Source organism: Melanerpes formicivorus, unplaced genomic scaffold (assembly GCF_026170545.1).
Source record: "Melanerpes formicivorus ecotype bairdi unplaced genomic scaffold, bMelFor1.0.p_v2 SCAF_2, whole genome shotgun sequence".
NCBI lineage: Eukaryota > Metazoa > Chordata > Aves > Piciformes > Picidae > Melanerpes > Melanerpes formicivorus.
In genome coordinates, this window is record NW_027142354.1 from 58,493,460 (window position 1) to 58,507,167 (window position 13,708).

Sequence of the window (13,708 nt, forward strand, 5' to 3'; positions counted from 1 at the left end):
AGCAAAGAGCCCATTAAAGCCCCGACTTGAGCACGCTTGCAAAAGCACAGTTAGAATTTTCTCTCCTTTTCAGGCCCAATAAAAATACAGACTGCAGCTGAAATCCTAGCAGCCTCCTGCAGCCCAAAGGGCTGAGGCAGGGCAGTGGGACACCTGCCAGACCTGGCCCGTGGGCTACACAATCTTAAAGGGCTTCTCCAGCCAAAATGAGTCTATGTCCACCCTGACAGGAAGGGGCAAAAGCAGCCACAAAGCCCCAGTGTAGCCTCTGCCTTTCTCTTCTCTCCCTCTTCACCCTTCTTCCTCCTCCTCCCCTCCAGAAAGTTCTGCCCTCTGAGACAGTGGAGGGTTTTTCATCCCCCTCCTCAGGACATTTATTCACCCTCAAACCCCACAAATGAAACCCTTGCTTCTGCTTAATGCAATCAGCTGCATTAGCAACATAGCTAATTTTCATCCTTTCTTTCAGTTATTTTGCCTTTTAATTACCTTCCTTTGTGATTAAAGACAGCAACATTCCAAATTCAATCACCCTGCAGAACAATATGAAATAAGAAACAATTAATCGTTTATTATAAAACTCTTCCCTGATTTCACCATAAAGCAATTGCCCTTTCCAGTTGCCTGCTGCTCCCCTTTTCTTTCTCCTCTGAACAATAAACTGAAGAAGAGTCTCAGTTGCAGGATACAAAACGTGCTTGCCGTGCCAGAGCACAACAGCTTCTGCTTTTGCAGTCAGCTTTTTGCCCAGTCAGTAAAGAATGAGCTGCCAGTTAGTGGAAGCTACTCTGAGAGCAAGCATTCAAAGCAGTAAAATCTCAGCCAGACCTCTTGCAGTTCACAGGAGAAGGAGGGCTGTGCTGGACAGATCCCTTTGGGTGCACATGCAGTGAACAGAGAAGCCTGAACTGAGCTCCTCTTTCAGTGGGCCATGTCTTTAGCAAGTTGTCGGAGGGTTGCTTCAGCTTGCCATCAAAGTGCCTCTGTTCCTTTTCTGACTGTCTTGCCTCAAGAGCCAACTTCCCCACAGAGACACTGCTGGATGTTTGGGTTTGGCCTACACAGTCTGCTGGCTCACAAAACTTTTATCTGGAGAAGACAAGAAGTGGAAGTGAAGCACTTTCTGCCAGTGCCTGGGGAGTCTTGTGTGTCTGGTTTGCAGTGTTCTCCTTGTGCCACCACAAGCTGTGTCGGGCAACAAAGACAGCTCAGTCTTGTCTTGCCTCGTCTTGTTCCACTGGCCAGGTTCAGCAGGTTCTTCCCTGATATCTCATCCCCTTCTGCTGTGCTACTAATATTTCTGTTTCTGGTTCTCTTACAGTTTGTTGCTCATCCCAACTGCCAGCAGCAATTGCTCACCATGTGGTATGAAAACCTCTCAGGCTTACGGCAGCAGTCTATAGCTGTGAAGTTCTTGGCTGTCTTTGGGGTCTCCATCGGCCTGCCCTTCCTCGCCATAGCCTACTGGATTGCTCCCTGCAGCAAGGTACAAACTGATTCAGGGGCAGGGGTTCCATGGCAATTTATATCCAGGGCCTGGGATGGAGTCACATGTTTTTCTGTAAGGTGGCTGACCCATGCTGTCCTCTAAGAGAGCCCCAGAGCAGAGCAGGCTTGAGGGGTTGCTTGATGTAAACAGGGGAAGCTATTAGGCATGGACTGAGGTTCATCTTGGCAGGGACAAAAGGTGGAGTAGTGGGGGGAGAGGGGGAGACAGTGGGTAACAAAAGAAAGGATAGGAGATAACAAAGAAAGGGTAGAGATGGACAGGAGATAACGACATGGGAGAGGGGGGAAGGAAAACTGCCAAAAGGGGAAATAGATAAAGATGATTTTTGTTGCTAGAATAGAATAGAACAGAACAGAACAGAACTGAACTGAATTGAATTGAATTGAATTGAATTGAATTGAATTGAATTGAATTGAATTGAATTGAATTGAATTGAATTGAATTGACCAGGTTGGAAGAGACCTTTGAGATCATTGACTCCAACCTATCATCCAACACTATCTGATCAGCTAAACCATGGCACCAAGCACCCCATCCAGTCTCTTCCTAAACACCTCCAGGGATGGTGACTCCACCACCTCCCTGGGCAGCACATTCCAATGGCCAATCTCTTTCTGTGATGCTTACACTCTTGTTCCTTTGATGTACTTTTTGGTACAGGTTTCTCCCTTCTTCAGGGCTCCTTTCTTCCCTTTACTTTTCTTCCTGTATTTTCAGTCAGTGGAGCTTTATGGGGGCACAAGTGCCTGAAACTTAGGCAAGCCTCAGGGGGCTGCTCAGTGCTGCAGGGATGACCAGAGGTAGTCATGCAGTCTGTATGGTTTGGAGGGAAGAGATGATGAAACTTGGAGAACTGCTGTGTACCTGAATATGGCTGTGCTGTGTCCCACAGCATCAGATGGAGCAGGAGGGTGTCACTAGGAGCTAGAGGTCAATGGAGCCCAGGCGGCCTTTAGCTTAAGTAACAGCTTGAGTTGTCTGTGGTATGCAACTTGGAGTGAGGTTTGCATCCTGAAAGAGGATGCTCAAGCAAGTGGAGATGCATAGGTGTGTGGCTGAGTGATAAACAGCCTTTTTAGTGCTTTTCTTTTTGGCCACAGAAGGAAAAAGAGGAGCAGGGGAGAAAATCATTTCACATGCAGCAGTAGCCAGCAACAGCATCCACTATGAGGCAGAGGTCTTCATCAGGAGGCTTATCATAGGTACTTAAATTTGCTCAGAATGACCCCTGGTACTGGTAATGTAGTCAGCCCTGAAAGCATCTTCTACCTTTAAAAGCCAGTGAGGAATCTTGCCTAAATTGGTCAAGCCCAAGAAATTACAGCTCCACAGATGAGTATGGAGGACAAAACTATCATGGGAAAAGATTTATGTCAGTGCAATCAGACAAACCTTTTGCAAAGCCTTCCAGAACACCTGGGATAATAAAAGATGCTTAGGGCTTGGTGTCCTCTAAGGTATCTCTAAGGAAAGTACTTTCTCCTTGAGTACCAGGAATGCAACTTCATTGGGTGGAGCTCGGTGGGACATTGCAACAGGTTGCCCAGGGAGGTGGTTGGGACCCCATCCCTGGAGATATTCAAGGTCAGGCTTGACAAAGCTTTGAGCAACCTGATCTAGCTGGGGATGTCCCTGCTGGCTGCAGGGGGGGTGGACTGGATGATCTTCAGAGATCCCTTCCAACCCAGACCGTTAAAGCACTGGGCAGGACTCTGGAGCTTCCCCCAGAGGGCATGAGAAAGCCAGGTTGTGTTGTGGGTGGTTTTGGCTGGGGCATGGAGGGTGCCAGACCTCAGCCTAGCAGGGAGTGATGGAGCTGTTTGATTTCCTTCACCTCTGTTGAAGGTGCTGAGGGTTGGCACACCAGCCCAAGAGCAGCATGTGTGGTGTGTCCTCGGAGTTTCAGAGCTTGCACTGGAACAGAGCAATGGGTGGGAGAGCAGTTGGGTCCAGCCATCAGTGGAGATTTTAAATCAGGAGCACCAAAACAAATTTAAGGGGAAAAGATGAGGGGTAAAAAAAAATGGAAAATCACAGAGTTTTACAGCAGCAATGAGACAGGGCTGAGAGGATGGTTTGGGTTTCATTTCTTCAGGTAGGTAAAATTCAGAAACATGGGAGGAGAGAGGCTTGGCTTTGCACTCTCTGAGATTTCAGCACACTAAACCTTCTGTGCATCCTCATCTCTCCCTCTCCCTTTCTTTTTACTCTACTTCAGGCTGTAAAACCCATGCATAGCCTTCTATCACACAGGCAAATCTGAAGTTCTGTCAGACAGGAATGCTCTGTCAATGCCTGACTTTGCCTCGACCAGAACAATGGAGGCTTGATTTTTTGATTGGTGTCTGTGACAGAAATAACTACATAATGAAGGCATTTTTCCTCCATCAGTTTGTACCTCACCCCAAATCACCATGTTCAGGTTCAGGGGCTGAGGACTGGAGCCTTGCATCCTTCTGCTGTTGTTGCAAAGAGTTTTACACAGGCAGCACAGGATGGTGATGCTGCCAGGAGGGGGGGGGGTGTGATGCTCTGGGCAGCCCAGTTTTGTCCTGGTCGGTTTCAGAAGTGTTTTGTTTGGGTGTAAGCCATGGAGACAGATTTGATGTTGTGCATCTGGGTAATGAAATAATTTGTCCATCGTAACCATCAGCTAAGGTATTTAACTTAAATCAAATCCTGTCTAAATTTAATTAATCCTTTCCTACAGTTAGATTAAAGCCTGTCTTAAGAGATGCAGGGAGGGCCAGGCATAGGTCAGGGACTCATTTCTGGGCTAAGAGAGTGAGAAAAATGAAGCCAGTCACTGTAATGTAGATTATTGCTTATAGGAGCTGTCCTGACCAGTGTCATTCTGTATCACATACTTAAAATGTATCAGCACTGTGCCTGTTAGTTGTGAATTAGGTATCACAGTATTAGATTTATCACCAGAGTAATTCAGACCTAGGAGCAATTCCTTCACTAATGCATCTTAGCAAGGAATAGGTTTCCAAAGCATTCAGCCTTAACAGAAAATCCTCTGTGATAAAGCTCTGGGGGGTTGGAAGGCACCACACCAAACACCACCCCTGAAACTCTGGTAGGCAGCATTAACTGAAGGCTGCAACTGAACTCTTTGCTCTTCTTTTTCATTCAGTTGCACAGAGCTGTCTGTATTGAAACCAATTTTAGTGTCTGTCAGGGGTTCATTCCCCTCTGGATGCACAGACTGTTGACAAGACTTGTGGAGCATAAGCCTGTCTTGAACTGCAAGATCTAAGTGGACTCATCCATCTGATGGGAGCCATGACTCTGAAATGAACTATTGCTTTATATGTTGTTGCCCCAAACTTCTTTTGTTGGTGACTGAAAGAGAAAATCAGAGCTAGAATGGGAAAGTTTCGCAGCCTGCTGCCCACAGATACAATGAGGAGAGCAAGCAGGGCTGTCTGGCCTGTCAGCACAACTTCCACAAGTGCTTGCTTTCTTCTCTGGCCAGTTGATGTGCACCTGCAGATCCTGCACCACTAACAGAGATCATTTATAGACATCTTTCAGGGCATGGCTCCCACAGAGCCCTGCTGGGGATGGGTGGACTGTAGCTCCCCCCTGCAGCACACCCAATGTCATTTAAGCACTGAAACTTGGGTGGCTCCTTCCACCCAAAGCTGCACTTCTACCTTCTTGAGTATTTTCTCCCCACTTAAGCTCTACAGATTTTCTACAGCAGTCTCCTTCATGGCTCTGCTGGAACCATAACACTGAAATCAGTAACAGCTTCTCCTTTATGGGGTTTCTATCTTTATTTGTCCCTTTCTGTTGGAGTAGAGATTAACCTGCATCTGGAAAACTTTGTTCCCATATCATGTTTAATATCTTTTTGTTTGGACACCCTCACATCCTCCAACCCAATGCATTCTGTGATCATTTCCCTATAGGGCAGACAGGACATTGAGTCATGGAATGAGCTACTCCCTCAAGAGCAAACCTTTGCAGTCACACCCTGCCAGCGAACAGGGACAGCCAGGGACTCCCCCACAGCCCTGATTTGATGAGAGATGGTAGTTTGGCTCTTAGAACAGCAATTGAGAAAGGAGTACATCAAGGTAGCCACACACCTCCAGTTTAACTGCATCACGGTGCTTGGACAGCAGATCTGCTGGCCCTTGAGCACTAGGCTGGGTGGAGGAATTGATGCTTCATTGATTTTCACTGTTTTTAAACAGAATATTCCAGTCAGGGCTTTGATCTCCTGTAGCTCTTAGCCAAAAATCAGTGTTCTGAGAAGATATGGAAAGCATCAGCTCAGGGGGGGGGAAAAAAATATTGTAAGCTTTCTGCAGTCATAAAAGGGATAAAATGCTGATGTAAAACTGACTAAATGCAGCCTTTTGTTAAAGCAGCAGAGAACTAAGTGAAATTGCCCCCAGAATTCATTTGCTTCTGTAATACATGGGATTATTTCTCTGATAAGGGAGGCTCTGGGGCTTTAATCTAAGGTCTCTTTTTTTAAAGCTCCTGTAGAGAGCAGGGGGAAAAAAATCTAATTATTTGCAGAGAATTGCTGGTTGAATAGACAGTGGTTTTTCTCTTGCAGTGAAGGGGAGGTAGAAATGAGTCTTGTACAGATTGCAAATGTCCTTTCTTACAACTTCGTTGGCAAGGCCCCGCAGGCCCAGGCTGCTGTTCCACTTGGTGCTTGCCCTGTGAGGTCATATGAGGGAAACACCGAGGCTGCTGCTGTGTGGGACATTGTTCAGACACATCCCACCACACTAGGAGCTCTGGACTGGAGCATAAGTTCTGCCACAGAGCACAAATCCACACAAGACCAGCTATAAAAAGCTGTTGGGAAGTGACACCAAGGTTTACAAGAGAGGAGCGAATCAGCACCACCACCAAGCGTTGGGGCTGCTTTTACCACGCTTCATTTGCTGCTGTATCTGCCATCATATTCCTAGACTGGGCTAAAGGAACTTGGAGGTTAATTCAGTGCACTATCCACCCACTTAAACACATCCTTAGTGACCTCAGAGAAATATGATGTTGTGTGGGGTTTTTTTCCCCCCCCATTTTCTTCATTGGAAAGACTTCCTGCTGGTCAGAACCATGCAAATTCTCCAGCAGGATTTACTACTCAGTCAACTCAAGACAAGGCTTGTTTCCCATTTTAAAAATTCAGAGGAGAAATAGAAATAAGAACCAGACTCAGAGCTGAAGAGCCCTGCTTTAAAACTGTCTGCTGCTCTGCAATGACCAGAGAGCTGAGCGCCTTTGAACTAAGCTGCTCTTGGAGAATTTCCTTTTCAGTCCCTCATATTTCATACAAGTTTCCTATTTCCTATGAAGTTGGGGTGGTTTTTTTGATGGAGTCATTTGATTAAGAACATTCTGAGGATGCCTAGTCATCAAGGGAAATATATCAGTGAGTAATATACCACCCAGAAAGTGCCTTTTGCTCTGAGGGATGGTTTAAAAGGACATACATGGGACAGCGCTTCCTTTGCTGCCCGCTGTGTCCAACACCACAGGCATCTCTCCTTGCGCTCCTCAAAGTGCTTCCACTCTGACATCTTCCTGGAGTAATGTTTCCTCAGGCCACGCAAAACATGGAATGGAAATAGTGTTATTTGAATTCGTTGACAAAGTTCTTCAAGAAGAATGGAACAAGTGCTAGCCACAGGGAAGAGATCTGCTGCTCTGATTCTTGGCTTGATGTCTCCACATAAATCCTCATCTTCTGGGGAGTGAATCTCCAGCTTTTCCAGTCATTAGGAGAGAAGACTACCATCCCAAAGCATATGGAAAGCATTAGTAAAGAATCTTTATATAGGAGGTTGTTTCCTTCACCTCATCAAAGCAGGAAGAATTCAATGTTAGAGCAGAAGAGAGTAGAATAGAACAGAAGAGAGTAGAATAGAACAGAAGAGAGTAGAATAGAACAGAAGAGAGTAGAATAGAACAGAAGAGAGTAGAATGGAACAGAAGAGAGTAGAATGGAACAGAAGAGAGTAGAATGGAACAGAAGAGAGTAGAATAGAACAGAAGAGAGTAGAGTAGAACAAACCAGGTTGGAAGAGACTTTGATAACATCAAGTCCAACCTCTCATCCAACACCATCTAATCAACTAAACCATGGCACCAACCACCTCATCAAGTCTCTTCCTAAACACTTCCAGGGATGGTGACTCCACCACCTCCCTGGGCAGCTCATTCCAGTGGCCAGTCTCTCTTGCTGGGAAGAATTTCTTCCTAACACCCAGCCTGAACCTCCCCTGGTGCAGCTTGAGACTGTGTCCTCTTGTTCTAGTGCTGGTTGCCTGGGAAAAGAGACCAATCCCCACCTGGCTACAGCCTCCCTTCAGGTAGTTGTAGAGGGCAATGAGGTCTCCCCCGAGCCTCCTCCTCTCCAGGCTAAGCAACCCCAGCTCCCTCAGCCTCTCCTCAATGTTAATGAAAGTTTCTAGCATACAATGATGTAAGGCTGGGAAGTGAAGCCATCACTGTACCCAGGAGAAGATTCCTATAGCAGATACACACAAACATGCCTCATGTCCATGTTGTGCCTCTTCATTTTCTACTTACCACGTGCCCAGGACAGTTAGATATTGTAAGTGGATTATATAAAGGAGCAATGTAAGTTACTGCCACACGTGGAAAGTGCTCCAAAGGGCATCCTTTGAACGGCAATGCAGAGAATAACAAAGAATAATTCAAACCTAACCCCTCTTTAGTTCATGATCTCCAGTTCATTCGTGAATCCTTTTCCCCTTGGGCAACTGATTGTAGGAATAAACCTCCAGGAGGTGGATAAGGGAGGAAAAAAACTGATTATAGGAATAAACTTCCAGGAGGTGGATAAGGGAGGACAAAAAAGTGTTACTCTTACATCTTGTGTATGTTTGCTTGCAGCTGGGACGGACCCTCCGAAGCCCTTTCATGAAGTTTGTGGCACACGCAGTGTCTTTCACAATCTTCCTGGGACTGTTGGTGGTGAATGCCTCGGATCGGTTTGAGGGAGTCAAGAACCTGCCCAACGAGACCATCACAGACCACCCCAAGCAAATATTTAGAGTCAAAACCACTCAGTTCTCCTGGACAGAGATGCTGATCATGAAGTGGGTATTGGGTAAGCAGCACCAATCTGTCTACAAACCCGCCAGGGAAATTCAACAGCAGCAGGAAGAGCATCACAGCCAGTGACAAGGCAAAGCAATAAAACCTAAACCAAACAAAACCACCCAACTCTCCTCTCCCCCCTAAAAAAGGACCCCCAAACCTCCACCATGAGGCTAAATGAGAGGCTGAGGGCAGTTTGTTGATTAAAACAAGATCTAAGATGGCTTTGATCTTGGTCACTGCTTTGGAAAATGTTGAATGATGCTTAGCAAATGCTCACTTCCCTGGCTTTCCACAGTGAATGCTGCAGGAGTTGGTGGTTTGCCTCTGTTGCTTTAATCATGGCACCAAGCACAGAAGCTCACAGCCTCGGTGCAGGACGCTGCTCTAAAGCGAGCAGAGTGAGATGTGGGATTGGCAGGTGCCTGTTGGGAGCTGGGGGGCATCAGCCTGTTGTACTACACTGCCACAAGATCCTATTCTAGCTCACTCTGAAGCTCAATCTGAGCTCAATCTGAGCTTCAGGTTCCTCATCTGCCAAATGGGTGCATGGGTCTTTGTTTTATTGCAATGCACTGTGAGATCTGGCGATACAACCTGCCAGGGAAATGAGCACTGGGTGGCACAAAATTCATTGCTGAGCTGCCCTCCCTCTGTGCTGGGAGGACAGCACAGCACCCAAGTCTTCTAGAAGAAACGAAGCTGTGCAGCAAAGCAGGGATTCATGTGGATGACCCCTTGGAGAACAAACATCTGTCACCTGCACAAGTTAAACGTGCAGGGAGCTCTGGGCATATTCCAATGCATTCCTTCTTGTGTCTTATTTCTGGCAGGTTAGCTACCCTGAGCTGCTGCTCTAAACAAGCTCAGAAGGACTGCTTGAGAAACAGGACTTATCACTTCTGCAGAATCTTTGCCTACCTCTTCTGTATCTATTTTTGCTCACCACCATGGTTTTGATTCTTCTCTTGGGGCAAACAATTCCACTGTTCCAAAAAGTACTGAGGGCACTAAACTCCCCTGAAAAAATAGGCTAGAGCTGCCCTATCTGATGGCTTCCTGGTCACCCTTGCTTTGTTCCCTGTGCCTGCAACAGTCAGAATCCCATACAGGATATTAGGCTAGAAAATGCTGAATAGATGCCAGACTGGATAGTGTAAGTCTGGAAGATATATTTTTAACATGATATTAAAGCAGTTGGACAAGATGATTAGATTTTAGGCTAGGTATTTTTCCCTTGTAGGCAGTGGGTATCTGTCTGCCCATTGAGTTCCTGAGAGAGGAAGGAGAACACATTTCATTTAAAGCAAAGGTTTTCACTTCTCTGGGAGAAGAAAGGTGATTCATTGTGCAGACTTCCCCCTATAATGAGATTTTCTAATGATTGCCTACATCAGCACTGGCAATCTCCTCTGGCCATTTCACCTGTCTGCCTACAGAAAGCTTCAAATAATGGCTCAGCATCCTTAAGGTGAAAGCTTGGTGCACGTGGCCTGCAGCCAGCTGGCATGGAGGGCCTGGGGACTCGGTCAGCCCCACGTGTCACCTTGCAGGGCTTTGACAGCACTACAGGTTGTGGACTGCACACCCTGGGGTGTGGGGGGCAGACAAAAATCTTACAGGCATTATAAATACATGTGAGTAAATAGAAAGATAATGAAATAAAGGTAAATGCTCCAGATAAATAGCACAAGTTGCCAAGGTGTGGCTTTCTAAAGAGGCAAATGGAAGTAGACAGCAACTGTGTGTTAAAGTATAAGTCATCTAACTCTTGGGTACTAAACACACACAGCTGGATTTATTTCGACCTTGGCAACACCTTTGGTTGCTGTCTTCAGACTCAAGACTCCAGGTGTGGTCCCTACATTTCCATTTGCCACACTGCTGGCAAGAGGAATGATGTGAATGATAGGGCAATGGAGTGGTCCTTTCAGAGAGTGGTGCTAATTTTAGTCAGTCTGCTCAGCTCAAGACATTTCCTCATTAATCTGTGACTTAGGTGTATTAGGTGACCAAGATTAGAAATAAAGTTGGATGGAAGAGTTAATATTTAAACCACAAAATGAAGAAGTGCTTTGCTGGGCAGCGCTACCACACATCTGAGGAAGCCATACCACCTGCAGTGGCACAGCTTAGCAGGGAGGTTTGGGGGCAGGAGGGGAAATCTCCATCCCTTCCAGCAGATCAGCAGCAGGATTTCCAATGCTTGCTGTGTTTCTGACCTGTGTTCTCTTTGACATCACCACAGGTCTGCTTTGCTATTGACTCGTGTGAGGAAATAGAGACTTTTCCTCTGAACAAAAGGAAACATAAGTGTGAAGAGTTTAGTAGTTTGTAAGAGGAGCTGACATGAACCATTCTGGGGAAATTCACTTTACTTGAGGAGTTATTTGTTTAGTGCCTCAGAAGGCAGGCGAGGGTAGGCTGTGGGCACAGGAAGCAGCCTCTGTGTCTGCTGGTTACACGCCCTCTGGCCTCTCCACAGGCATGATCTGGTCAGAGTGCAAGGAGATCTGGGAGGAGGGGCCACGGGAGTACGTGGTGCACCTCTGGAACCTGCTGGACTTCGGGATGCTGTCCATCTTCGTGGCATCCTTCACGGCCAGGTTCATGGCGTTCCTCAAGGCCAGCGAGGCGCAGCAGTACGTGGACCAGTACGTGCAAGACGATGACCTCAACAACGTCACCCTTCCCCCTGAAGTTGCTTACTTCACTTATGGTAAGATGCTTTTTGCTGCCTGACGCTTCCTGTTCTTTTAGGCTGATGCTGAAAGCAGCTTTCTTTAAGTGCTGTTTCCATGGCTGTTGTGCTATTTTTCCCCATTCAACCAAATTGTTCTCCTCTGATCTACACATTCCAGCCATCTTCCTAGGGAGTCAGAGAGGACTTGAGAGCCGAGCCTCGTGCAGTCTCTGAGCTCTGTAGCTAAGGCTACATCCAGGTCAATCACACCCTGACAACATAGCTTGAGCAACAAATAATCAGGACCTGGGAGAGAGCAGAATGTAGTTGAAATTACAGCTGCATGAACTTGCTTGATTTTCCAAATGGGAGAGGGGGGAGAAGCAGCATCAGGCCTGGAGCTGCATTTCCAACTGTCGACACATTCTGCAGCTCTGTCACATCCAACACCTGTGTAGCAGAAACACAAACACCAATTACACCCCTAAGCTGATGCTCCTCCAAGAGAAAAGCTATTTTTGAAGAGCCTGTATCATCCCTGAGTGCTGACATTTGGAAGTGCAAGCAGTGGCATGGCTTTGACAGCACTATTTGTGATGGCTGAAATGGTTTTGCGTCGAGAGGCACAGATGAATAGAGCTTTGCATCCCGGGCTGGGGGCTGACTCATTGCCATCTCAGGCAAGCTTTATATCCACGGGGATTTTTGCCCATGGAGGGGCTGCAGGAGAGGGAGAGCTGGGCACAAAGGAGTGCCATTTGCCCCCTGGGGTTGTAAGTGGTTGTTGTAGTGATGTACTTGGGCTGGAGAGGAAGATCTGGGGCAGCAAAGTGGCATCACTGCAGACATGAACCATGGAGCACCAGAGACACGAGGTCTGAGCCATGGCAGGGTGCACAGCCACCCACTCACTGTCGGGCCCTGAGCTTGTCACACTGGCTCAGCCTCTTACCTGGTGTGTCCCTCTGAAGCGTCCCTCTCCTTGTCCAGGCAAGGAAATGGCCTCTGAGGTGATGCTGAGGTTTTCTTCTCTCTGGTTTGCAGCTGACCCATTTAAAGTGAGGTCAGGATGCAAAGGGTCCAGAATAAAATGTCACAACCAGATCCTGCGAATTCCTCCATCTGCTGCCTTCCCTTTGGTCCAGAACACTGCAACTAGAGCCTGGCTTTGCTGCTGTGTCCTTAGAGCCAGCACCCGCTCTAGGTCTGAGTCACCATTCTTTCACGGAGAGGCAGAGCTGATCCAAGGACACTCACAAGCTGCATTAATATAAATGTTCACATTTTCAGTAGATTAAATCAATGATTCATATCTGGTACCCACAAGAAGCTTTTTCAAGTAAAAATGTTTGACTGACTAGACTGCAGGAGCTGGGCTTAGCTGAAAGACAACCGATGCACTTGATGCTCGTGTCTGCTTTATCCAAGCAAATCCTAATGCTCCTGTCTGATGGTAGGACAGAGACCTCAGTCTCCCCCATGCCTCCTTTCCAAACATTGTCACAGTGCCATGGATCCAAATCCAGCTCCACTGCATTGTGGTTTTGCTTCCGATGGAGGAGGCACAGCACAGCTGACGCCCAGCGAGGAAGGGCACATACCAAATTTACTTCAAGCCAACGCTATTTGTTTGCTGTGAGGCTTTGGTAGATCCCACTGACTGTCTCATCTCTCATCCTTGCCATGTGAAGAACTCAGCTGATTCTTCTCACCCTGTTTGTGCAGCATGCTGAGGACTTCAGTGCCTCCCAAAGTTTGGGTGGTTTTGTTTCACCCTCTCACCGCTGGCCAAAGGCAAGGCTCAGTCTTGCAGAAGGGGTCATTTGTCATCATAACTCCCATCTAACACTTTTTGTGACTAATACCTAGTGTACATGTATTGTTTTAGCCAGGAACAAGTGGCTCCCCTCGGATCCCCAGATCATTTCAGAAGGCCTCTATGCCATAGCTGTGGTACTCAGCTTCTCCCGCATTGCTTACATTCTTCCAGCCAACGAAAGCTTCGGCCCCCTGCAGATCTCTCTGGGGAGGACTGTGAAGGATATCTTCAAGTTCATGGTCATCTTCATCATGGTGTTCCTGGCCTTCATGATTGGGATGTTCAACCTTTACTCTTACTACCTTGGTGCAAAATACAACCCTGCGTTTACAACGTGAGTACCTGCGGCGAAGCAGCTGCTCCTGCTAGGCTCTCACCCAGGGCCACTTCTGCTCCTTCGCTGCTACAAGGGCTGCTCAGATAGTTGCTGCTCCAGCCCAGTGGGGAGGTCGTATCCAGACTTTGCCAGGGAAATCTGTGCCAGCTGTGGTAGGCAGCTTGAGGTTTGACTGCAGGGATTCATGCTGCTCAGAACTGGCTACTTCTGGAAATGAAAAGAACAGATCAGGGAAATGTTTTGTGAGGTGCTGCTCCC

The 13,708-nt window shown here is 47.2% G+C and overlaps 1 protein-coding gene across 1 annotated transcript in view; it reads left to right on the plus strand.

Annotated features, from left to right (window-relative positions):
- The window catches only part of TRPC7 (transient receptor potential cation channel subfamily C member 7), a 250,690-nt gene that overhangs the window by 214,921 nt on the left and 22,061 nt on the right, over positions 1-13,708 (plus strand). The window contains exons 4-7 of the mRNA XM_068148605.1: positions 1,322-1,486; positions 8,405-8,621; positions 11,097-11,330; positions 13,183-13,447. Of these exons, the coding sequence (XP_068004706.1) occupies positions 1,322-1,486; positions 8,405-8,621; positions 11,097-11,330; positions 13,183-13,447 (881 nt within the window). The remainder of the gene's footprint in view (positions 1-1,321; positions 1,487-8,404; positions 8,622-11,096; positions 11,331-13,182; positions 13,448-13,708) is intronic.